Source organism: Rhinatrema bivittatum, chromosome 15 (assembly GCF_901001135.1).
Source record: "Rhinatrema bivittatum chromosome 15, aRhiBiv1.1, whole genome shotgun sequence".
Taxonomy (NCBI): Eukaryota; Metazoa; Chordata; class Amphibia; order Gymnophiona; family Rhinatrematidae; genus Rhinatrema; species Rhinatrema bivittatum.
In genome coordinates, this window is record NC_042629.1 from 65574977 (window position 1) to 65600782 (window position 25806).

General features: G+C 44.8%; 1 protein-coding gene across 5 annotated transcripts in view; it reads right to left on the reverse strand.

Moving 5' to 3' along the window:
- LOC115076472 overlaps positions 1 to 25806 on the reverse strand; it is an 85367-nt gene that overhangs the window by 40716 nt on the left and 18845 nt on the right. For all 5 annotated transcript variants that reach the window (XM_029577992.1, XM_029577991.1, XM_029577990.1 and 2 more), the window contains 10 exons: positions 21278 to 21362; positions 20074 to 20147; positions 14101 to 14160; positions 12869 to 12976; positions 11291 to 11347; positions 10286 to 10416; positions 9005 to 9059; positions 8092 to 8187; positions 2791 to 2925; positions 872 to 973 (listed from right to left, as the gene is read on the reverse strand). In XM_029577992.1, coding sequence (XP_029433852.1) covers positions 872 to 973; positions 2791 to 2925; positions 8092 to 8187; positions 9005 to 9059; positions 10286 to 10416; positions 11291 to 11347; positions 12869 to 12976; positions 14101 to 14160; positions 20074 to 20147; positions 21278 to 21362 — 903 coding nt within the window. The remainder of the gene's footprint in view (positions 1 to 871; positions 974 to 2790; positions 2926 to 8091; positions 8188 to 9004; positions 9060 to 10285; positions 10417 to 11290; positions 11348 to 12868; positions 12977 to 14100; positions 14161 to 20073; positions 20148 to 21277; positions 21363 to 25806) is intronic.

The following is a 25806-nucleotide window of genomic DNA, read 5'->3' on the forward strand; positions in this document are numbered from 1 at the left end:
TTCAAGTGAAAGGGGAGTGCATAAGATGACGGGAAGCAGAAGATCCCAGACAGCAAATCTGATCAAAAGGAAAGCGAGGTTTGCTGGTCGTGCACGCCAGAGGTTCTGGTGACAAAATTATCCAATCCAGGACTGCAGGACACGATAAAAGAGCAAAGGGGAGAGAAGAAAAGTAAAAAGCAGCCTGGGGAGGGATCATCCAAAAAATGCTGAAGATATGGAAACGTGGGTGCAGAGGGAAATGGCGCGCTGCAGTCTCAAAGCCGGCACCCGACGCTGAAGAAGAGCTTCCCTGTGTTTGCCATTGCCAGGGACTCCAAGGCACAATGCTCGGTTGTTGGATATCCTTACAGCCTGATGCCATGATACGCTGTCCTCAGAATATCGAGCAAGCCTACGACTCTGTGGCTTTATGGCTGCTGCAGAAAGAGAAGGGCTGCATGCTTGGGCCATGCAAGTCTAGATTTTGGGGGATGGGGGGGGGGGGGGGGGGGGGAGTTCCAGGGGCGGATTCCCGATGACGACCGGACAGGGGGATTTGCCGCCCAGGCCGGCCCTGGAGATACCACGTGGTCTGCCGAGCGTGGCCGGCCCACTGGGGGCTGCCAGAACCCCCCAACAGGCCAACCCGCCCCTGGGGAGTGCTTTAGCTTGTTCATTATTTTGTTGTTTTAATTTTTTGCCTTGGTTCCCCCCCTCTCCCCCTCCCAGCTAATACCCCAAGCTGGTCCTGTTAAACCCTCTGAAAATCCCACCCCTTTGGCATCTGTCCCATGCAGGCTTAACCGGGGCCACCAAGTCCATGCTCCAGAGCCCACATGGCCATGCAGCAGCTCTGCTTTGCATGAAAGGCAGGGCTAGTCTTCTTTACCTTTGTCCCATAGATCGTGGTCCTCCTTGCCCCCATAGCATGCGTAAAGGCCATCATGGTAAAGGCAACAGTCACTCCTCCCTCAAACTCCATATTAACCACCTACAAAGAAGGAGAAATCAAAGCCAATTAACTTGGCGGCCATTTTCTTTTCATGTGGTTCAATGTTTAAAATGGCACCGGAAAGGATTAAGGCACAATTTCTAAAGTTCTCTCTACCCTGGTAAACTGGCAATCTAAAAAAAAGAAAAAAGGAAAAACCAAACCACACAGCTTCCCCACTCAATCCATCTAAGAGTAAACGAGGGCTTCCATTGCACGCATGCCTTTAGCTCAACTGCAAGGAGGCATTTTCAGAGGCTCTGGGGAGGAAAGCAACCTGTGCGAATTGTAATTCTTGCATCCCTGAAATGTTATTTTTCATTTAAATTTCTCCTGCACAAAATGGACCCTATTCAAACGAGAAACTATTCGGACACTCTTTCCCTTTGAAAATCAGGCACAAGGCGGATCTGTGGACTTTGCACCTGCCCTTTTTTTTTGGTGCAGGTCGAAGTTTAAATAAATAATGCCCAAGTAGCAAACCTTTTTCAGTGAAAGGGAAATGGTAGAACAAAAGGGTCATGATACAGAGGGCAATTTTCAAATCAGTTTATGTGATCAAATAGCGATTTAGACTTGGAATTTGGTCTGAAGATTGCGCTCCATCAACACATCTAAAAATGCACACTCTGTTCCACACTGCCTGCCCTTTCAGCCACATGTAAGGGAAGGCATCTGATGAAGACTAAAGTGGATTCAACTCTGTCAAATATAAGATTCTAGTTACTAGTGCTTTAAAACACACACACTCGCCATGTTTCTTTATTATTAATTTTGTTAAGCATGCACCATTATCCTCCTTTGAACGTTTGCACACAGAAGTAACCTAAAGGTGATCTTAGATTCCAGTTCAGAAGTTCTAGGGAAGGAGCATTACTAGTTTTCATAGTGGCAACAAGAGGGCACTGCATTCTGCATGTTTTTGGCAGGCCTAATGTTAGATCCCTTTGACGTGCTCAGATCAGGATCAAAGAGCGTTCCCATCGGGGTATGGAGCTAATCGTACCGCTAAACTGTAAACAAAATGGCGCAGCGGCAGCACAAGAACCAGATTCAACATTTACATGCGGCATTTCCTTTTTAAACCAGGACATCTCATAATTTTGCATTTACTTAGCCAGTCTTGTAGTAAATGTTAACAGAGAAAGGAGAAAAAAGAAAGTCTGGATTGGCGCATATCTTCTTCTATTATCACCCCACCAGCAAGCCTTAGGGTCCTCACCAATGGGACCAGGCTCAGTTTGGCAATCCCCATTCTAAAGAACCTCCCCTATTCTAGATCTGTGTCCTCCCCTACAAGGTGAGCCTGCGTAACTTGAAAATTAAATTGTGATGCCAGGATCATATTAGCAGAAGAGGACCCTAAGGCCCATCACATCTACCCAAGTTACTTCTTGGTATAATGCTGTAGACCCTAAACGATTCCTCCTGGCTTTCCCTTCATTTCTTAGCTGCTAAGAACTCGCTCACTGTTTTGGCCTCCTTTTCAGAGGCTCTTCCATGCATACACTTCCCTTACTCTTCACACTACTGCCCTGGAGTCCCATACTATGAGGTCTTGTCCTAGGAACCAAAATAAATGCTGATTTTGTTTATCTTTTGGGTCATCAAGTATTCAACTATTTTTTTCCTATAAGCCAAGAATACAATTAGCCCAGTAATACTATAGTAGACCTAAATCTTTAGAAACAGAAAATACAGATTTATATCTAACAAGAATTTTACCATTCTAGTGCCAATATGCATTTAACAAGTAAAATCTAGGCAATGATCCCATTCTAACTTCCAACCCAACAAAAAGCAACCAATAGGTTTACCTGGTTCGTAACGACATCATTATCGCACTCATAAGCGCATCTTCCATATGGACCAGTCTTCAGAGCTTCAGTAAGCGATTCTATATCACAGTCACTATTGCTGCAGACCACATTCACTGGCCAACCAAGCATGCCCTGCAAACATATGCAGAGGTCACTTTTACGTACACATTAGACACCAATATGTACATGAGAAGCATTCTATGCATGTTATTGCTCTACAATTACCCAAATCATATTTGCTCACTTGTGTAGTCTGAATAACTTTTTTTTTTTTTTTTTTTTTTAAACCTTTTGAGTTGTTCCTCCATTTAAACAAATTATTCCGTTCAAGACATGCGCTTAAAGCCGATGACAGAGAGCGGCTGGGCCATTGTTTGATGGTGTCATCCGCATTACAGCCACTACTTCACAAACCAGTGTCAAGAGAAACTAGGGAACTGACGGAAGGTTAGAGTTTTTCACCTCTAGGTTAGCAGCTCAAATCCAGTTTGAATCAACAGGAACTTAAGTGGCCTATGTAAAAAGTTGGTGGTTTCAGTCCAGTTCCCAGTAGCCAGGCGTACACATCACTAAAGCACAGTCACAATGTGACCTTAACTGGCATCTTTGCCAGCAGCAGACGGGCCAAAAACTGCACAGCATCCTCACCCCTAGAAATGGTCCTTACAAGGCAGGGCTGAGAAATATTGGCAGAGCAGTGTGACACTGCCTGGGCTGCATCTTCTTTGTAGCTATAGACAGAACTTTGCTTTTCACTGCTATCAGCCTGCACATTTCACAAGCACTAGATTTACTACTACAAAAAAAAAAAAAAATTCAACATTCAATAAGCAGGTCGATATTCAAAAAGGTTTTCAGGGTAACTTTTTGAGTCGCTAGAGCCACTTAAGTGACTACCAAGATGTATGGGACTATAGGCACAGGAATGACCAACCAGTGGTAGTATAATATAACTAGTATATAGGAAAAGCACAAAATTAGAAACTACGGCTAGCCAGTTCCACTCAGAAATGTATTTCTATACCAGATTAATATCATCTTTCACCCAAAATCAGCTGGTTCCCTGCTTTGAGCAGAAGCAAAGGCACCAAAATGACACTGCTCAGGTCCAGTGAGTTATAGGTGCTGCTCTGTGCTCTTGATGCTGCCGACTAGTTTATTTATGGTCCTTGTACACAGACACACTTCCATATGTGCTCTATACTCTGAGATCTGACGTTTTCTCCCTTTAAAACAACTATTGTTGCAATTATCAGTAGAAACCCATTGGATTTATCGCTTGGATGAGCTGGTTCAGTAGCTGCCTTTTTGTTTCAGGAAAGGGGAACAGATATGTCTCTGCAGGTATATATGGAATCATCTCTTGCTTGAGAATACAGTATCCTAAAGTCAGTCACACACCTTGGTGGCATGCCGGATGAAACATGTTTTAGCAGGCGTTGTTAGATTTCCATGTTCCATGCCAAAGTTGTTTGAAAGCTGGAAAAAGGCTGAAAACCCATAACCAAGCAGACTAGGCCTCACTACTGATAAGCTGATGCCGATGTCCACCCCAGCGCAATAGTAACCCTACCAGAGTTACCCAGAGCTTTAAAAATTTCCTGTTCCACCAAGTGGATACATTTTACTCCTGTAAGTCATTGTCCAGTTATTTACACAGATACATGGTGGAGGAAGGAAGTGGGTATTTCAGAGGCACAGCTAAAAATCTTCTGGGTAGTGCTGATATTCAGTATAACTGGATACATTTAGCCCCACACGTTACTGTCCTGTAGTTACCCAGACAAGTGACAAACTTATCTGATTAAGTGCCGCTGAATATTTGTGCAGAATTACCTAGGTTACACTACCACTCAGCAGCCTGCTTAATACATCTCCCCATAAATGTAAGTAAATGGTTCCAGTTGGAAACTTGTACACGTGTAACTTGGAAGTTGTGCACAAAATTTACCTCCAATACAACGCTTTAAACATCTTATAAAACCACAGGGGGTGTTATTCCCTTTACTTGCCCCTAGCACACAAGCGTTGCAACCAAAAACAGTCATTTATTTCGTAAAATATGTGTTAATAGAGAATGCACTCATTTTACTAAGATGCAGAACTTTATTGCAAGCAGCTTGCATATTAAAACAAGTGGCTCGCTCTCTCAGGGCAAGAGTCTAGTTTGCTGCATTGGAAGGAGAGAGCTTACTATTGCAAGGGAGCAAACCTTTCAGGACTGATTTTTCCTAAATGATCCTAATGAATGCCCCCTCAAAAAAAAACCAAAAACCCACTACAGGGGTCCCACTGAAATAAACTAAAAGAAAGCAAGTGATGAGCATTTTCTCTTCCTTCTCTCTTAGACTGAGAGACAGAGCAGAAGAGAAGGGTGGGGGCAAGGTTCAAGAGAAGGAGAAGAGGCTGTCTGTCCGTCCTCAAAACAGAGGCCGAGTGTTAAGGACAGACTCAAGGAAGGGGCATCCTAGAAGAAAAAGATCTAGGCGTCATAGTGGATAATACTTTAAAATCATCGGCTCAGTGTGCTGCGGCAGTCAAAAAAGCAAACAGAATGTTAGGAATTATTAGAAAGGGAATGGTGACTAAAACGGAAAAATGTCATAATGCCTCTGTATCGCTCCATGGTGAGACCGCACCTTGAATACTGTGTATAGTTCTGGTTGCCTCATATCAAAAAAGATATAGTTGCGATGTAGAAGGTACAGAGAGGGGCTACCAAAATGATAACTGGGATGGAACAGCTCCCCTATGAGGAAAGACTAAAGAGGTTAGGACTTTTCAGCTTGGAGAAGAGATGGCTGAGGGGGGATATGATAGAGGTGTTTAAAATCATGAGAGGTCTAGAATGAGTAGATGTGACTCAGTTATTTACACTTTTGAATAATAGAAGGACTAGGGGGCATTCCATGAAGTTAGTAAGTAGCACATTTAAGACTAATCGGAGAAAATTCTTTTTCACTCAATGCACAATAAAGCTCTGGAATTTGTTGCCCGAGGATGTGGTTAGTGCAGTTAGTGTAGCTGGGTTCAAAAAAGGTTTGGATAAGTTCTTGGAAGAGAAGTCCATTAATGGCTATTAATCAAGTTTACTTAGGGAATAGCCACTGCTATTAATTGCATCAGTAGCATGGGATCTTCTTAGTGTTTGGGTAATTGCCAGGTTCTTGTGGCCTGGTTTGGCCTCTGTTGGAAACAGGATGCTGGGCTTGATGGACCCTTGGTCTGACCCAGCATGGCAATTTCTTATATTCTTATGACTTGCAGTCTTATGAAAAAAAAAAAAAAAAAAAAAAAGTGAGAACCCCTACGTTTTCTGTAGCGCAGAATAAATAAATGAGTTGCTTGTATTAACCTTAGTAATTCCTTAACTGTGTTAACTAGCTGCAGCTCATCCATCACTGGGCTTCTTGTAAGCGAGAGAGAGTTGAGTTTGTCGGAGGATCTGCCCCGTGGCCCTGCTGACTGCACAAACTCAAGCATTCTTTCTACTCTTTCCCCCTCTCTCCCCAAAAAACAGCAGGAAAGAGCGACTTCGTTTTCCATAAGACTGCGCGGAGCTTGGCAGATGCTGGGAGGTTTTTCTTCTCGGCACATGACAGATAGACACGGATCTGCTCTGCTCGGCACAGCCTCTCCCCTCCCCCCCCCGCAGGCAGAAGGTCTGAGCTTTGTCTCAGACCCTTCCAAATCTTTGCCCCCTTTGTTCTCCCATTCATCCTTCCCCCTTTCAAGGCCCATTTGTCTTGCCTGCAGTATCAGGGGGGGGCTGGCAGGGCTTTAATGAGCAGATGGCCATCTTTATGGGGCCTGTAAAAACTTTCTACAAAAAAAAAAAAAGGAGCGTAGGCTGACCTTAGCCATTCTGCAGCACATAAAAGGACTTCTAGCTCCTCGCTTGTATGGCAACAGATGTGGCCTCGCTGCTGCCTGTAACTTGTACTACCGGTTTTTCTTTCCTTAGTGCGCGCCATGCTGAAGCCCAGAGTTTCCAGTGCACACAAACCAACCCTTTCTCAGGTGTTTATAACACACCTGAAGGAAAGAGAGCGCCATTCGTGAACGTGGGGGGGGGGGGGGCTCCTTTGAGTGCCAGACTCGGACACAAGCGTGCCGAGGTCATTGCAAAATAAAAAGGAAATTACAGGTTAGCTCTGTAAATCGTTGGGAATCTCACTCCCCTCCCATCTGAGTAAGGAACGGATTCACTACACGAAGCCCAGTTCTTGATTCCCGCTGCATAGTGAGGAGTTACACAAAAGGGCAGTCAGAAAAAAACGTTATCCACACACCTGGGGACGTCTACATTCTGCTCACCCCGAGACTGGGAGTCTCTGCTGCCCCACGACTTACACTGGGAGGCGATGGGGATAGAAAGAGGGCATATACAAAACGTTCCCCACCCCCATCTCAGACTGGGGCAAGTTAGCCCTGCTGAGGTTGTGCATTCACTCTCTCTCCTTCTCCTCTCACCCCAGGACTCTCCCCCCTTCAGGCCCAACCCTCCCAGCTGGCCAGCTGCTTGATTCACCAACAGCCCCCTCTCAGTCTCCTCCTTCCAGCACTGCCAGAAAGCCTCTTCTGCCGTCTCCTGGCCTGTGCAGCACCAGACATAACGAATGCACACATCCAGGTCTCTGGGTGATGCGAGGAGAGTTCCCAGGTACCTCTGCCTACCTGTGCAGGCGTTCATATCTGCGCTCAGCCAGTAAACAATATGAACAAAGACACCTGGGGAGCGGAAAGCAGCAATATAAACCAGATTCATTCAAATAGTAACTTGGCTGTTTTGAATCCTTTTTTGGTCTTATTTCTAAGTCTCCCATCTTTTCCATCTCATTAGACTTAATTGTATTATTTTAATTTTAATTTTTTTTTTAATTTGGTGGGGGAGAGGGGTGCATAAACAAGGTGTATATAGGTCTAATTATAGCCACTCAAATTTTGTTTAAAACTCTTTGCTTCCAGAATCCAATTTTCAGTTGTTCATGCCACATCCATGTTTTGTAAGCATCAATGTGGCGCTCAAATGTGGTGCTGGGAGAAAGAAAAGTCAGCAGCTCCCTCACCTCCAGTTTAAATTAGAAATCGCGATATCAGGTTTGACCATGTTCTCAAGAGCTCCAAAAAAAAAAAAAAAAATTTGTACATACAGCCCAATAAATCAAAGAAAAATCAGAATGAAAGGTGGCAATCATGAGGTTTTTTTAAACTGGCAAAAAAATGTTTTTGGGAGTCCTGCTGCTTTAAATTTTACCACATACCCTTACTCACATAATACACCACTGGGTAACCAACCTGCTGCGCATGATCAACAAGATAAATCTTCTTCGCTGAGTATGGACAGGTTTGCTCCACTGAACAATCTAAGCATCGACTGGCCGCACCTACAGGCTTCAACAAAATGACATCAATTCAGCTGCATGGTCAGCAACATCCTGGCTCTTGAGGTTAGGGTCGGGGGAATCCTTTGTTACACTTCTTTTCAGAGAATAAAAGAGGCACTCACCCAGTGCAGCAGAGCTGGACAAGAAGTCAGCAACCGGTCACTGCCACACCAATCGCTCTCATTTTTACATAAGGTCGCCCTTTTTAACATATTCGGCTAAAACATTCATGCACGGTGAAGTAAAAGTGCTCTTCCAGATATGGTGATGAAAATTCATTGACCAATGTGAAAAAAAAAAATCTAATAAAATGGATCTTTTTTTCTCTAGTAGCAATGGCAAAGATAAGATTGCATTATACATTATCCTGAAAATTCACATTGTGTGCCTATGACCAGCTTATTCGTGCAACACACTCTCTCACCTACATAAATCCCAACTAAGATTTAAAAAATTTACACCAATATGTAACAGCTCAAAACCCCAACCCATTATATCCAAGTGATCTACTTTTCATACTATAGTATTTTATAAATTACCGGTATTATTTTTTTTTATGGTTATGTTTTTTTACCTTGCTTTTTTACTGTTTTATATGTTTAATACATTTTATATGTTTTTTTTTAATCATTATGGATGTTTAAATTTGTAAACCACACAAAACTTTGGATTTTGTGGTATATAAGTATTTTAAATAAATATAACATACTGGGCAGGACAAAAAAAGAAAAAAAAAAATCAATAAAACTGAATTTCACATGGAAAAAAAAACATGATCTTGGAGTACAAATTTGTTTAAAATGCCTAGCGTTACAAATACAAACCTTATGTTCCTTGGTAAAATGGGAAAGATGCCCAAAAGACGACACCTTTAAGCATCTGTAAGAGAGCAAAGCATTTCGATAAGCCGATGACAACAGCTGCTGCTACATCAATTCAAACTACAGCTTAGCGCTAAAGCAGAAACGTAGCTACGGCATACAAGTCTCCATTTTTGGCCACGTACAGCACTCAGCTGAGACAGCTGTATTGCATAAACCGCTCTGTAAGTTTATTATGAAGCATTTTAAATCCAAGGACAGGTTGTAGTGACCGCAAAAGTCCAGAAGAAACAGTGGATTCTCTGCAGGTAGCGATGCCTTTCATCAGACCAGCACAAGAATTATGTTAAAGAGGACGCTACACATAAGCCTTCCAGACTATGCAGGTCCCTTCTACAGATGGAGAGGCCTAGTGGTTAGAGCAATGGACTGAGAGACCAGGGTTCAAATCCTACTCCTTGGGATCTTGGGCAAGTCGCTTTATTTCTCGTTGCCTCGGGTACCCACTTAAGACTGTAAGCTCTCTGGGGAAGGGTCTTATTATACCTGAATTCTAATAATGCTATAAGCTGCCTTGAGCATCATTTGGAAAAAAAAAAGTCAGGCTAAAAATCTGAAAATTAGCAGCCGCAACACAAGACCTCAGTAATCCTGAAGGCTCACACACATTTTTTTTGTCTAATTTTCATGTTGTTCCATGACAAAAAGCTTCCACACCCTGCCCCCCCTCCAGCTCATGCCAGTGAACAGGAAACGGTGAACAGAATTCTTCCAGCGCTAATGCCAGCTCACAATATTATTACAACAGCGGTGAAATGGAAAAAAGAACGGGCAAACTGTCCCAGTCAATTGTTAAAAATTCAGGTAAGAAATGAGGAGCAGCCATAACATTTACCCTAAGGTAGCTCAGCGCTCTTGCAAGCAGCAGGAATTATTGGATCAGGCCGCGCTTTAATCCCCACTGATATAAAATTTAGGAGAGACCAGCCACACCTTAATCTGTACGTGCGTCATCACTGGTCCTGTTTACCAGGATAGCACCGGATGCCTGAGATCACCCTCCAGCAGAGGCAGAATCCAAGCAGGCTTGGGGGGCAGTGGAGGGAAACGAGCCCAGATCAGGAGGGTCTGCCGCCACGCAGCGGGCAGGGATTACTGGGTAGAATGGATGGGGGCCCCCCAAGTGCCGCTCAGCTCCTGTACTGCTAGGCTAGAATAAAAACCCTTCGGGGTGCGCGCGCAGCTCGGCAGCGGAAGAGAGAGAGAGAGGGCTGCGTTTTACACCTTTTGCCAGCCATCCAGAAGTTGATGAGGTCAATGTCGTGGCAGGATTTGGCCAGCAAAGAGAAAGTGCTTTCTTGTTCGTTCCTCCAGTTTCCTCGCACGAACGAGTGAGCGAAATGCCAATGTCCAACCTACCATGCACACCCAGGGAGAAAGATACAAAATAAAAAAAAAAGACACAACTCATTTAAAACTGGAAAAAAAAAAATCATACAGATTAGGCGTGTTTTGAAAATAAATTAAAAAGTCCATAATTAACTGGACATGGTATAGATATTTACTATGTATTATAGATACAACATTTTAGAGAGAGTTTTTTTTTTTTTTTTAAAGGCAATGTTTGAGGGGAGTGAGAAAAAGCAGAGTGATATTGTGATATTTGTCTTAAAAATATACATGCATTTAAAAAAATGCAGCAGAAAGAGAGAGAACGGTGACTCAGGCAGATCGAGACTTCCACAGAGGAAACACCTGATAGCCTGAGTCAGAGCCTCTACTCAGGGTGTACAACTCCCAGCCTCAGGACCATTGCTGCAATGACGAAGACTAGAAATGGTCTACTATTAAAATATGGGAAAAATTCCAAGAGCAGCTGCATATAAATAAAGGCGCGTGGCAGTAGGGGACACGCAATGAAGTTACTATGTAAGACTAAAATTGGAGAAAATTTATTTTTAACCACCACATAATTAAACTCTGGGATTCATTGCCAGAGGATGTAGTAAAAGCTGTTAGCATGGCTGGGTTTAAAAAAAAAAAAAAAGGTTTGGACAAGCTGGACTCGGGGAAATCCACTGCTCATCCCTGGAATAAGCAACATGGAATCTATTGACCTTGTGGGATCTCGCCAGCTACTTGTGACCCGGATTGGTCACTGTTGGGAAGAGGATACTGGCCTTCATGGTCTGACGCAGTAGGACAAGTCTTATGAACTGGAAGGGAAATCGGCAGGCCCTCTCACCCCCACAAAAGAAAGAAAAAAAGAGGAACTGTGCCTTTACTCACTGGTTCCATATGCTGAATGTGCACCACGTCTCCAATCATACCACTGTCTATTATTTCCTGCATAAAAATAAGGAGATGCACAACTCGAGATGCTCCGTGTTGTCACATTCATTGTACACACACCACATTCAGCTGCAATACTTCCATCTGTTTGTTTGTTGTTTCTGATGCATTTGTCCTCTTTTATTTAAGAAAGGCAAAACGCATGGTGAAGTTACTTTGACATCCTGAATAAGTAGATTGAGAAACTAAATGTCACTTTACTTAGTACTGGAGGGCCTGTTTTGTTCCCTTTAACGAACAGTGGTACTGGATTTCAGAGCCTAGTGCTCACTAGGAGCACCCAAAGTAATTGTTATTCGAAGCAGAGCTTAGGTTTTGGTTTTTTTTTTAATTCATCAGACTAGTCAATACTTAAATATTCTTTACTTACGGGCGGATTTTAAAAGCCCTGCTCGCGTAAATCCGCCCGGATTTACGCGAGCCGGCGGCCTATTTTGCATAGGCCGCCGTCGCGCACAGAGCCCCGGGACGCGCATAAGTCCCGTGTTTTTTTGGGGGGGGGCGTGTCGGGGGCGGGGCCGAACGACGCAGCGTTTTGGGGGCGGGACGCGCCCTCCGGAACCGCCCCCGGGTCGGGTCTCGGCGCACCAGCAGCCCGCTGGCGCACGTGGATTTACGTCTCCCTCCGGGAGGCGTAAATCCGTGGATAAAGGTGGGGGGGGGGGGGGGGAAGGTGAGGGGAGGGTGAAAGAGTTCCCTCTGAGGCCGCTCCGATTTCGGAGCGGCCTCGGAGGGAACGGAGACAGGCTGTGCGACTCGGCGCATGCCGGCTGCCCAAAATCGGCAGCCTTGCGCGCACCGATCCAGGATTTTATAAGATACGCGCGGCTACACGCGTATCTTATAAAATCCAGCGTACTTTTGTTTGCGCCTGCTGCGCGAACAAAAGTACACGAACGCGTTTTTAAAAATCTACCCCTTAATGCCCTGTCTGACTTATCTGCTACCCAGATTGCATTCTCCATAATTAATGTATCTTTATATTACCCCCTTCTTCTATTATTTCATGAAAACAATATCTCCCGAAGAGGTAGAGAGTTTACAAGAGCCCCCTTGAGAGAAATGGGTGGAGCCAAGAATTGCTCTGGGCATTTCACTGTACGGCTGCGGTAACTAATTCCCACTCATAAAGACTAGGTGCTTACTTCCAGTGACAGCCAGAAGACCAGCTCAGACATCGCTGCAGCTATATAGGAAATGTCACTGATGCACTCGGCTTGGATCCCACTTTTAATGACTGCTTAGGGGCAAAATTCTCAAAAAAATGCTCACTGCTTAAATTTAGGCTTTATTTTCAGCCAAATTTAAGGATCCTAAGTTTCAACTGAAAATTTGCCTAAATTTAGGGATCTAAAACTAGGATCCTAAAAATGTAGGCTTGAAATTGACTTGCCTGGTCTCACAGTAGGGAACCCGCACTATGCTTGCAATTGGTCTGACCGATTGCTTCTGGCCACCTGCGGCCTCTGAACGATTGCATCAGGCGAGCATTTGGCATGTTAAAAAGAAACCTACCTTGATCTTTTGTGAGACTGGATAATAGCGCATTACGTGTCCCACTGCAAGCATCACCCCACTCTCCTTACACACGGACACAATTTCTTCACAGTCTTCTGCTGTCACCTAAGTCACAGAAAGCATCCCAGTAAGAAACTAGTGTTTCACGCTCCATACTAGCATCAGTGAATGTGTAACAGTGATAATCGTGAAAGGTGGCAACTGCACGCTCAAATTTTCAATCTCCCTTCTGTACATTTTCACTTAACATAAGATTTGTTTATTAAAGTTCTAAACTGCCTTCTCAATCCTGAAAGATTGCCCAAAGCCGTATACAACAAATTTTAAGAACATACATAAGTAACCAGCATACAAAACAAAATAATTAAAAACCACAAATAAACCTCACACACATAAGTAATAGACGGCAGATAAGGAGCAATTGTGTCCATCCAGTCTGCCCAGTTGTCACCACCTCTGGTTTTCTATTGTTTTGGTAGCAAGAGCACACATATTTCCCATACTTAAACCAACACGGACCTCCCATCTGCTCCCATGTCTTATCCAGCCCCTCCAACCTGTGGCTACCATTTGTCCCCATACCTGTCCCAAGCACGTTTAAATTCAGGTTTGGTGCGGGCTTCCACCATCACCGCTGGTCATCTTCCTCTTTGATTTTAGGAAATCCCCTAACGTAACCCAAATCCCAGGTCCTCCTCCAAGGCCTGACTTCTATATAGCACCACGGCGTGGTTGGGTTTGTTACAAGACTCTAGTTAAAATCTGCCCATGGGACAAACACACCAAATCGCTCCCAAGAACCCAGAGACCCAGTCTTGTGCACAATAATCACAAACAGGGCCATCTCAGCAGAAATGTGCGCATGCAAAACCCAGAGAACTGGATATTCAGCAGAACATGCTCAGGCACCCACGTTGCTGAATATACAGTGCCTGGGCAAAGTTATCCAGATCGACGCAGGAAAGCAGGATAGAACAATAGCGCTCACCGGCTGAAGTTAAGCCAAGTCCCCTGAAATGCCCAGAGTTACCTGAACAAAGTTTTCGATTCCCAGTTTTCAACCGGTTAAGCTGTTACCTTACACAAAGCCTGCGACTATGGACTGCATCAACAGAATTAACATGGCATCTAATTACCAGCGAAGGCTGGTGTCAAAAGCATTTACTTAATTAAGAGCTAATAATGTGAAACAATTAAATTATGCCACAGAATAACCTGGTGAAACTTACTGCCATCGGTTTCTCTAGTAAAATGTGATATCCCTTCTTAGCAAAGGCTATTGCCGGATCCTGGAAAACAAAAAAACACGCATGCTTATTTATTGATTACACTTGACGTTCGCGTTTCCGTCTGGTGTTGAAACGAGTCCGTGTTCTGTATTATGAGCCACACTCTGTCTGCAGCATTTGATCTCGGAGGCAGGAAAGGGCATTCCCAAACAGCAGGGTCATTTTTAAGTAAGGTTACTCTCTTTCTAGGGTACTGCCTCCGATGGAGCTGGCTTGGAAAAGCTCCCACAAGTTTCCTGTGTGGGAGGAGGTGGGGGAATTGTGTGCCGGCTCACTGTCCCATGCGAATTTCTGGCTGCCAGGTTTTTGCACTTAGGGGTAGATTTTAAGAACTTGTGCGTGGGCGTCCATGTGCACACGAGTGCATCTTGCGTGCGCCGATGCCCGTGGCCTTCTCCCGTTCCCTCCCCCTACTCTATCCTTCCTACCCCTTCCCCTAACTTCCCATTCCTCTAACTTATGGTTTGCGCCTGCCTTGGGGTGTGATCCCCCTGCCCAGCGGCACATGGCCACTGTGCCGGGGACCTCTAGCTCCGCCCCACCCTCAGACCGCCCCGCCCCTTTTTCGAAACCCCGAGACATACGCGCGATGCCGGGCCTTTTTTTAAAATAGGCCCGGCGTGCGTAGGCGTTTTAAAATCTACCCCTTAGCATTTTCTTCCTGCTCCTTTGGACTTCCAGATCTGACACCATAAACCTTAGTCTGCAACTACCGGGAATTTTTTTTTTACCCCTTATTTTATATCCCCAGGGCCAGGCCGGTCTCCTAGAACCTTGCAGTCATGAACCCTGAATCTGGCTACTGGGTGCCAACCTTATGCAATGCTCACTATTCCCTCTCGCCCTGCCCCCTGAGGCCTGTGAGGGCTGTCTCCGCAGCATCTCCAGGGAGTGGAAGACCCAGCTTGGGGGATCAAGATAAGGAGCTTCCCGAGTCACCAGGCTGGCTCCTGGCTGCCACTTCTATTCCCCCAAGAGCTGTACCTCGCACAACTCTGCCACAAGGTGCCGATAAGCAGGGAGAGGAGGAGAGGCGTGAAAGCATGAAGTCAGGTTTCCTCGCGGTTCCCGAGGGTTGCACCCAAGGCTGCAGAATATTGAGAGGCAGCAAAGAATGGTGACAGCTTAGGACAAGCGCTGGCATCTCAGCAAGACAACAGAGTCGTAGGGAGGAAAGGAAGCACAGTCTACTCTGTCCCAGACCCCCCCCCCCCCATGTCCCAATGCAATAAATAGAAACTAAAAAAAAAAGGAGTATTTCTTTAGAGTGATACAGAGCCTTTGAAGATTTCCAGTTTCTACTCCTTTGCTAGGGACGGGCTGCCAAATTTCTATCCAGGAGCTTGCACCAGTTCTCCTCCACTCAGCAAGTCACACACTGATTCCACAAAAGGACGCGACACAGGGCTCGTCCCCTCAGCACGTCACTGCTCGCTTCCTTCCACTTGAAGTCAAAATGGTTTCTGCTAGGCCAAAGGGAACAGGGAAGGGAAGAGAGGAATGAGGAGGGTGGGTTGGTGGGGGAGGAGCTTCTCCTTGGGGAGCGCTAAAAGCTTTTTTGTTATGCAATGCATTTGGAAGGGTAGACACCATCAAATTAGCCTTAGGCAGCAAAAAAAAAAAAAAAAAAAAAGCTGAGGGTTGACCCTGGACGGCGCTCTCTCTCTCTCTCTCTCCTAGTCTTCAGGAGGTTCGGGGCTGCTTAAGTCGTATATGCATGGATACTGTGTGCTTTCCAAAAGGTAAGACAGGAACCGGGAATAAGTCACAGAACATATGCAAGCGGATCACAAAAATAAAAAAAAAAAAAAAAACGAACGTTTTTGTGTTTTATCATCCAAAAAGGAACAATTTCCTCTAGCTATATTATATTATAATCAGAGTAGTTGTGATCTAAGAACACAGAGAGGGCAACCTTCAAAGCGATTTCCAACAGTTAAAAAAAAAAAAAAAGAAAAAGAAAATGCCCAAGCAGGTGAAACTTTTATCCAGACTGTAAGGGAGGCGTTCCTGGGGAGAAGAGAACAAAATGAAATGCTGCGTCTGGTTTTGGATTTTCAAAAATACTTGGGGGCCATATTCAGCCGCTATGTGGCTCGGCTGGTTAGCCGGATAAACACATCCAGCGGCACAACTCGGCTGTCTTAAAAGGTCGCTGCTCACGTCTAACCGGCTAACTTTAGGGCAGTCCTAGGGCCTGACCAGAGAGAGTTCGCCACATAAGCTGTGCGGCTCACTCCTATGTGGCTACCTCTGCTCCGCCCGCCCCCAACTCGTGTGGCTGCTTAACTCGAATATAACTGCAACGAATATATTGTCAGTTATCCGTCTAAAACGGCTTTTGAATACTGCCATCACTTGTGGTTTTTAGTCAGAAAAAAGTACAAGTTTAAAAAAAGAACAGGTGCAAAATTCCCCCAAAAAAAAAAAAAGAGGGAAAGGCCGTGCAGATTATCCCCTATGGGAACTGGTGCGGAATCCGCCTTCTTCAAATACTAAAGCTGCTGGAAGCAGAGCGAGCCCTGTGAACTCCTTGGAAAGGGGTCTCAGCATGGTAAGTACACGCAGGAACCGCCGCGTTAACCACTGAACCTCTGCCCCCACCGACGATGGCTTTCCGCGCCGCTTCACAGGCGTCCAAACGTCGTCATTGGTAGGGGAACCGGTCTGGGTGCAGGCAGGTAAAAACATCTGGGAAGTAAAAGGGCAAGAAGTGAAGAGACCAAAACTATCACCTGCGAACCTCTCTCTCTGCTACTGCCAGCGTATTATTGCCTGCGGTGTGTGTAGAAAAAAAATATATAAAAATATGGCTAAAACTGTTTTCAACCTGCAAAAAAGACTTGATTTGTTAAAGCAGACTCCAGTTTCTGTTTTACGGAGTTGGATACGTTTGGCAACAAGGAGTCTTCTGTGCTCATTCACCCGAGACGGGAGAGCATGACGAAACCTGTCCTGGACAAGGCGAGGGGTCTTCACCCTTCAGCCATGCTCTACGGCTGCTGGACAGAGCGCAGCGCTCATGGGAGTAACTGGGCAAACCAGGTGGGCCGCTCGGTCTCGCTGCCGTCATCTACCATCTTACCACAACAGGCCACATCTTACCACAACAGACGAGCCTAGTCGGAGCCGAGCATGGGACAGAACACTAAATTAGGAATTCAGTTCTTTTCCAGCCTTTTGGCCCCTGCTTTAAATCTCTTCTTTTTGTTTGTGCCTTCTTTTCTTGGTCTCTTCAATCCCGGCTGGCCGTCTCCTCTTTCCTTCTCGGTCTTCCTTTCATTTATTCAGCCTCTTGCTCATCCCCTGTGCCATTCCCTCCATCTCAGGAGATCAGTTTTCTCTCTCTCCCTTCTGTCTATCCCCACCCCCTATTGACCCTTTAAACATCTCCCCTCTATCTTTCTCTGCCCTCAAAAGCCCCCCCTTTCCTTCCCTCACAAACTGGCTCTTCTCCCCACCCCGTTCTCTTTTGTCTTCCTCTCCCGCCAGCGCGGTGACAGGAGGGGGGAGAGAGAGAGGGCGCGGGGCTCCGCCGTCTCCGTGGCAGCTCATCCTTGACCCGCATGCCCTCCCTGTGTGGCCAGAGGAGGACGGGATGCTTGCGGGGGGACAGGGAGTGCGGTCCTCCCCGACAGCCCCAAGCTCCTGATGCCGCTGGACTGGGCCAGGAGGAAGTAGAAGTAATTTTATTAAAAAATATCGCTGTACAACCGGACATCAGCAAGATGTGGACCAAAGGCCAAGCCGAAGGAGCATCTGACCCCACCAAGTCTTTCACCAGTACAGATCAGTCGTGCCGGAGACTGGAAGCATCAGAAACAGATGTCCTGCAGCAAGAGATTTATGGTCCTTTCTAATCGGTAACCCTGGGAATCAAGAAGCAGTACTGGAGTTGTGCTAGCAATGTTTATCCAAACACCAATCTACTGTTTGGCTCATGGGTGATAAAGCTTAGGGCAATGTTTACCAGTCTTCCCAGTACGAGCAGTCAGGTGCTAATTAATTGGAACAAGTGTGTTCACAAGACAGAGAGAGAGGTTTTGCAGCTGAATGAAGAGATCAGGGAAGCCCAACACAAAGCAGGAATTCGCTTTTAAACTATATTACACCTACATTTTAGCTTTCCTATTATTTTTTTTACTTTAACCTTCTGTTCCCGTAATTTCTGTGATGTAAAATAATGCAGGGAACCCGGGGATCTCAGTCCAGTCCTCACGACACGGGCAGCCGACCGGGTTTTCTGGATATCTGCAATAAATATGCATGAGACCGGATTTACATACAAATGGAGGCAACCTATGCAAACCTCTTGTTGTGCCTTTCCTCCCGGTTTGGTTTGATCTGGTCCATAGCTTTGGGTCTCACCTGCTAATTGATCACATATGCAGATTCTGTAAACCATTCTTGAACCAGAAAGGCAGTCTATGAAAATAAATAAATTGGACAAGAGTCCTGAAAACCCGACTGGCTTGAGCACCACTGGTGCGTGAAGCCGTTCGTCTTCTGGGCCTGACTGAAGACGGAGCGGGTCCAGGCAGCACTGGAAATCCAGAGCAGGGGATGTCACTGCTTTGCTATGTGGCCACTCTCTAGCATTTTCCCTTGACTGTAGGCCACAAGTCTTCCAATGGGAAAACAGATTAACAGGGAGTTTGTGGATACAGGATTAGGTCTGGCGCATGTACCCTTAATAATGTGATTAGGCTCATTTTTTTTTTTTTTTTAATTAGGCTGTTTAACGTGGATTTTAAATTGTCAGCATGTGGATTTCCCGTTTTGTTTTCATGCATGGTTTTTGTTTATTTTTCTGTTCACTGACTTGTTGTGGCAATAGCCTGGAACATAAGAACGTGCCATACTGGGTCAGACCAAGGGTCCATCAAGCCCAGCATCCTGTTTCCAACAGCGGCCAATCCAAGTCACAGGTACCTGGCAAGTACCCAAACATTAAATAGATCCCAAGCTACTAACTGTTATGGATTAATAGCAGTTTATTGATTTTTCCTCTAGGAACTTATCCAAACCTTTTTTAAACCCAGTTACACTAACTGCCGTAACCACATCCTCTGGCAATGAATCACAGAGCTTATCTATCAATCAGTTATAGTTATAAGATAAGATGTGTGTCCTTTGGAGAGTTTCACGGAGGTGTTTTGCTATAGGAAAATCCTTTCCAAGGCATGTCGCAGTAACGCTTCCAGTAGAGGAAAGGGTTCGCCAGTCAGTCAAGCAGTTGGTAGTCCATTTCCTATCGGTTTGGAATTGGGCTCCAGACTGGGATGTTACGTTGCATCAGCACTTTTGCTACCTCCCCTCTCCCCAGTTCAGCCGAGGAGGAGGAACAGCAGCTGTGGCAGGACACAGTCTCGCTGCCCACTGCAGGGGGCAAATTGTTCCTCCTCATGCTCCCAACCCCAAACCAGACAGCAGAAAGTACGGGAATAAGAGGTTAACGCAAAAATAAAATGAAACGGAAAGAATCATGGAAGGGAGGAAGAGGCAGCAGGGCGTGGGGACCTGACGCTGCCACTCTCACTGCTGCATCCCCGGGGGGAGGGGAAACAGCACACGTGAAAGCCAAAAGGGGAGGGGAGAAGCAAGGCACCTGAAGGATGAAAGGGAAAGGAACGAGAAGGGGCAGACGTGCGTGTGTGCGGAGAGATGGACTGAGACTCGGGTAGGGCACTGGAAAGCTGATAAGACCACCCCCTTTTTTTTTTTTTTTTTTTTAATTCTCCATTTTAATCTTTTCATGCCCAGAACGTAGCCAGGCCCCTAAAGGAAGGGAGAAATGATAGAGGAGGGCACCAAGGTGGCACGTGGGGAGGATCAGCAAAAATGCCCACGAGAGGGGTCAAGAGAACTGATTTTCGAAGCATTTAAAGATGTAAAAACCAGCTTCCACTATACCTTGTGCAATTTGTCGGGTGTAGCTATGATTACAGCGTCAGCAAATTTCTCTCTTTCCACAGCCTCACTCCAGTCTGTAAAACAAGATAATTACACGAGTGTTGATATTTGGTGCGTAAGAGGCAGCCACGCGAGGCCCCCGGTCTAAGAGCTGGGTCCACCCACTTCCAGGCTGATTTCTCTGCTTCTGGACGCTCCCTCTCAGCACTTGGATTCAATACGAAAGAGGATGAAGATGAGAAGGGGGAGAAACACTCCAGGGCATTTCATTTTGGAAGAACTAAAAAACTGCCTTTGCCTCTCTGCGGGCATGGGGAGGGCAATTTTGAAAACCATTTTACATGCGGAAATGTTTGGGGGTTTTTTTGTTAAACTGCCCCACCCTTAATACAGGCAAAAAATAAGACCTGTGCACTTTAATCCACAGAGTAAAAAAATGTGTTCCCAGGACAGGCAGGCAGGCACCACCACACAGTTTTTAATTTTCAAAACTACACGCTTTGTTTTACAATGGAAAAAGTACTTGCGCTAAAGGCAGGCACGAATCTCTGCAGGTACCTTTTCCTGCAGCAATAATGAAAGCACAGTTACGTTCATATTTTCCCTTCGATTATTGGTACATATCCCACGGGTAACAGTGTTTGCACCACAGAGCCCAACGTGATGACTGCCCCGCCGGCCTAGAGACCTCATGGTCGTCGATGCTGTTTGCAAGAGCACCAAACTCCTCCATGCCACGACTACATTGCAAGAGATTATTCTGGGCTATCAGGGTTTTCTAAACAGACTCAAGACAAAAAAATAACCCCAAACACACTCCCTGTATAAATTAAGCAGCACTGCACAGTGTTCTGAATAGATGTATACGTATTAATAAACTAACACCCAGAGGACAGCTAGAACGATCTGGCTGAAAACTAAACTGGATGGCACATCAACACTTCCCAAGAAACGCACACCTCATAAGAGCTGATTTTTCAGATAGCAATAGTGACCTTGGAAGAAAAAAAAAAAAACCCGACTTTCTGGGTTTATCTAAGTAAGCAAAGCACCTCTGACTCAGTACTCCACAGACCTTGCTGCTGTGTTGAATTGCTGGAATGCAGTCCGTTAAAAATAATCCCAGAATAGTTCACTCATTAGCACACAGAACAGAAAGAAAGTTTATAATGATCAAGCATAAGCAAGGCAAATGGACACGTACCTTCAAAAAGATTGCTTTCGTCAATTCTATGCATCTTCTGGAGGTCTTCCCTGGGATAAGCACGAGGATCCACAACTCCAACTATCTGGAGTATAAAAAAAAAAAAAAAGACTAACGTTACTAACGCAACAAGCAGTAGTGCTCGCCACAGGTGTTACACATTCTGGGGGTGATTTTCAGAAAGATTTACGTGTGCAAACCCCAGTTTTATGCAGAGAAAGAGACCTCTTAAAACTTTCCCAGGGGCTGTGCACGAAAGTAGGCGCAAAGTAATTTCACATGTACTACAAGGAGGTATTCGGGGGGGGGGGTGGGGATATGGCCCCTACTTTAACTAAAACCCACTCAAACTCCTCCCCCAATCCCACCCCCCCCTTCAAAAATTTGCATTCGCACCAAGCGCTACCAAACTTTTCGCATGCGTAATGGCGTTAAGGGCATAATGCATTTTGATAAATGATCCTATATGCTTGCAGAATACTTTGCTCGGAGAAAGTATCCGCTGAAAAGGCAGGTACCAATCACTGTGGGTAAGTTTTCCTAAGGCAATTGTTAAAGTAAGAGTAGACATGCACTTTGACTTTTAACATTGGTGCAAATGCCACTGGTAGCAAGTAACCGCGGACTTTGTAGCCGTGTGGGTGCGATGCAAATTGCCTCCTGAATGACCAAACTCAATAAGCGAAGGTCCATTTTGGCTCTTGCCAAAAGAATCACAGATTAAAATACTGTAAACAAACTGACTTTGGGGATTTTTAACTTAAATTTTGCCGAGATCATGAAATCCTTAGGATTTTACATTAAAAAAATAAATAAAAATAAACTTCTGCTCCTAAGTGTTTCCCATGCAGGTGGGGGGGTCTGTGTTCCTCCCCACCTTCCCCCAAGCTGCCCAGCCAAGCTCGATTCTCTCGCTTCAACCCCGGGCCTTGCTATGCTGGTGAACGGTACTGATCTACGGGGGTCTCTATTCTTCCTCTCAGCCTACTCCTCTCTCCCACTCAGACAAACACGCGTGCAGCCTGCATACAATGTTTAACTTACGAAATTCAGGTTTCAAAATGTTACACAGGCCATTTCCTGTTTTAATCCAAACAAAGCATCCATTAATAGATCGGATGTCTGACTGGTACCCCCGTACACATCTGACAGCGAATCTCCCCTTAAAACCCGGTCTGGATTAGATAACATACTGCTTCCAATTGGATAATTACCATGCATCTCCTCCACAGCTCAGTCTTTCCCTGTCACATGTGCCAGACCTCCATTAACTGCAGCACATCCTTATCGGCGCCCAACACATTTACTAACGTCTTAGTAGTACAGCCTCCCATTGTGCCGTTACGGCTGCCAAATGGTGTTAAAGGTCTCATTCAGCAACTCAGACTCTCCAAAACAGGGGGAAAAAAATAACCCTCTTGCTGTTTGTTTAATGTAAGATGTATACACTGCATGTACCATCTGCAAACTTGTATTTGGAAATGAAACTCCATAAGATAAGTGTGGTTGCAATTTTGTTTTGAACTGATGAAGGAAGTGCTAGCTCCTCAGAGCAAGCATTAAATGAATCCAATTTGAAAAAGATCACCTTATACAATGTTTTGCTTTATTCTGATTGCCACAAAATGAAAACTGAACACTGGGTAGAATAAGCTATCCTGCAAAGATACTTCACTACTATCAGTAACGGAAATATTAATGAACAGGCAAGTTTAATAGTGTGCTATGTCAGCAGATAGTTTTGCAAACTGAAACAGGCGGATGTCATTTTAAAACAAATTTTATTTCAAGCCACAGTCACTGGAAGCACCAATGAATAAAGAGCTCATTAAATGTAATGGATGCACCTGAACTATGCAAGATCTGTAACTGATCCGCATACTACATCTGGATAATGAATGTAAAACACAAGTATGGTATTCACTTAATAGTGCAGTATCTACAGTTTTTTTGAGACGTGCTTTACAAGCCTCATATGTAATTATATCAATATTATAGCAGTCATGGAAGGCAAGTAAGAAACCTGCCTCCAGTTGAGAGAATGGAATATTTAGGAATGAGCACAGCAGAGGATATTCTTTATCAGTTTCACAAACGCAAATACAGATTGCAAAGCAGAAGTTTTCCCCAGAAACATAATGGGGGCCAGTTGTTGAAGTATGTAAGCACATTTTCCTTAGGCGGCATTTCCCCTTTTGACAATTCGTGGACCAGCAGGTGCCGGACGGCAGCATAAAGCAAGCCCACACGGGGATTTCAGAACAAAATGAAAAGGGAAAGCAATTTTCATTAACCGATTTTTACCCGGGTGACCTGAAGTCATTTGCCAGCTCTCCTCACAATGGAAAGCCACCCGCAGAGTCAGAGTTACTGAGGGTTCTGCTCCCAGGCAGGAATCCCAGTAGTAACGCGCCACGCAGGAGACGTGGGACGCTTCGGGGTCAAACCCCTGGTCCACAGGACTCCTAACAGTTTACTACAGAGATACAAGTGCTAGAGAAGACGACTTATATTGTTTGGATGAAATCTTTTTCGACATTCTGTATTGAAAAACCATCTGTTGCTGACAAACACCTACACAAGAAAAATAAAAAATGCTCTGCTTTATGAAGACGTGAATGTAAATAAAAAAAATCGAGCACAATTAAAATGTAAGAGATAGAACGGTATCTCTTCAGCACGTAACCTCCTGGGCTCGGCCCGGTCCCTGTAATTTCTAGTAACAAAACAAGTCCTGGCTTCAAGCCTGAGAAAAAAAAAAAAAAAGGCGGCTCAGAACAAGTAGCCAGCAACTCGGGGCTGGGCCTGGGAGGAGGAGGAGGATATGACAGGCCCCGCCTCCTCCCAGCTGAACGGCTCCCCCGCCCCCTCCCCTGCTGCAGTGGAGGATCCATTCGAGCACGGACCGAGGGCACGTAGTGAAGATCCGCAGCCCGTCCAGAAGGCAGCTTAAGCTGGGGTGCAAAGAAACAGCCAAACGTGAAAGAGGGAGAAGGAAAAAAAAAACAAACAAACAAACCCCACAATATGAGATCTCTCTTCACTTGTGGACTAGCGCTGCAGAATAAGAAAATTCCTTGTAAGCAAGGATTAGCTGGGACTCGGAGTACAGCTGTGGGATTCCTTTGCTCTGTGATGGATGGGTTCTGTACTTCCATGTGTTGGAGCGTAAAAGGTGATTTTTTTTTTTTTATAGTTACACTATCATAACTAAAATAATAAAATAGCTTATTCAGTATAACATCCAAAAATCTGTGCTACAATTTGACAAAATGTAAATCGATCATTTTACATAGAAGACTTAAGGATTTACAGCCACAAGCTCTCCATAACAGATTTGTAAGCAATATTTAAAAAGCACGTTGGAACTAAATCTTAAGTTAACCAAATCGATGAAATGAATCACTAATCATCTTTGCAGTAATTGTCAAAGAAAGCTATCAGTAAATGGATCAGGGTTCAAAGGCATTGAGGAATTCAATATAAAAATGTTCTTTCTTCCAAAAAAAAAAAAAAAAAATCTTATGAGATGCAGAAGAAAATAAAATCTATGAAACTAGACTTTGGAAAAAAAAATTGTAATTTAAAATCTTCATTAAACACAGAGCCTTGCAAGTTATTAGACTGCAGATATTCTGCAGCAAGGATCGCCTTTCAGCTCTATTCAGAGTTGAAGCCTGACTGGTGATCGCCTCCTGTGTCTCTGCCTGTCAGTCAGCTCATGCCTGGACCATCGATCTCTACAAGGTGGAAATAGTGGTTGGTTTGTTTGTTTTTTTTTGGTTGGGTTTTTGTTGTTTTTGGGGTTTTGTTTTGTTTTTTTTTACCATGCCCCTCTACTTAAAATAGACGCAAATGTTTCAGTGCACCCTACATTTGATCCAACAAATCTTCACTCCTTCGTGTGTGTATTTTGTTTTAAGGTAGGAGACAGAGAGCAGGGAATGCCAGCCTTTGCTGGACTAGGACACACTGAAGAAGATTTGGGGTTAATTAAGACAAATCTAAACTTCCATGCTCAATTTCAAAACTAAAATAAACAAATAAAAATAAAAATTAAAAAAATTAAAAAAAAAATTGCAAGCTTGCCTTCCGTGAACTCACTTGCCACCTTTACAGTTTTATGCGCCGCTTGCTATCTTTGCAGACTACTGAGTGTGCAAGGCACCCTGGGCGAGGGTGGAAATCTACTACCAGCAGTGCTACTAGTGCTCCCAGACTCAGAATAAAAAAAAAAACCCATTAAGCAGCTCCATCTGTCACCGGTTTTAAATCGATTTTCTTTGAAGGTATTCAGAAACTCTCCCCTGCATAGATTTGCCAGGGTCACGGACGGACCCGCTTTGTTCCCCCTACTGGAGTCCTCTTCCCCTGACCCTTGGTTTACCCCCACACGCCCATCCCCCCCTCTCTCTCCCTCTTGCTGCTTATGGAGTCTGCATAACATTATTAGTAGCATTAATTATCCTGAATCAGCTGGCTCTTCTCTGTTTACCTCCTCGGAAACACACACAGAAGGGCACCTTTGA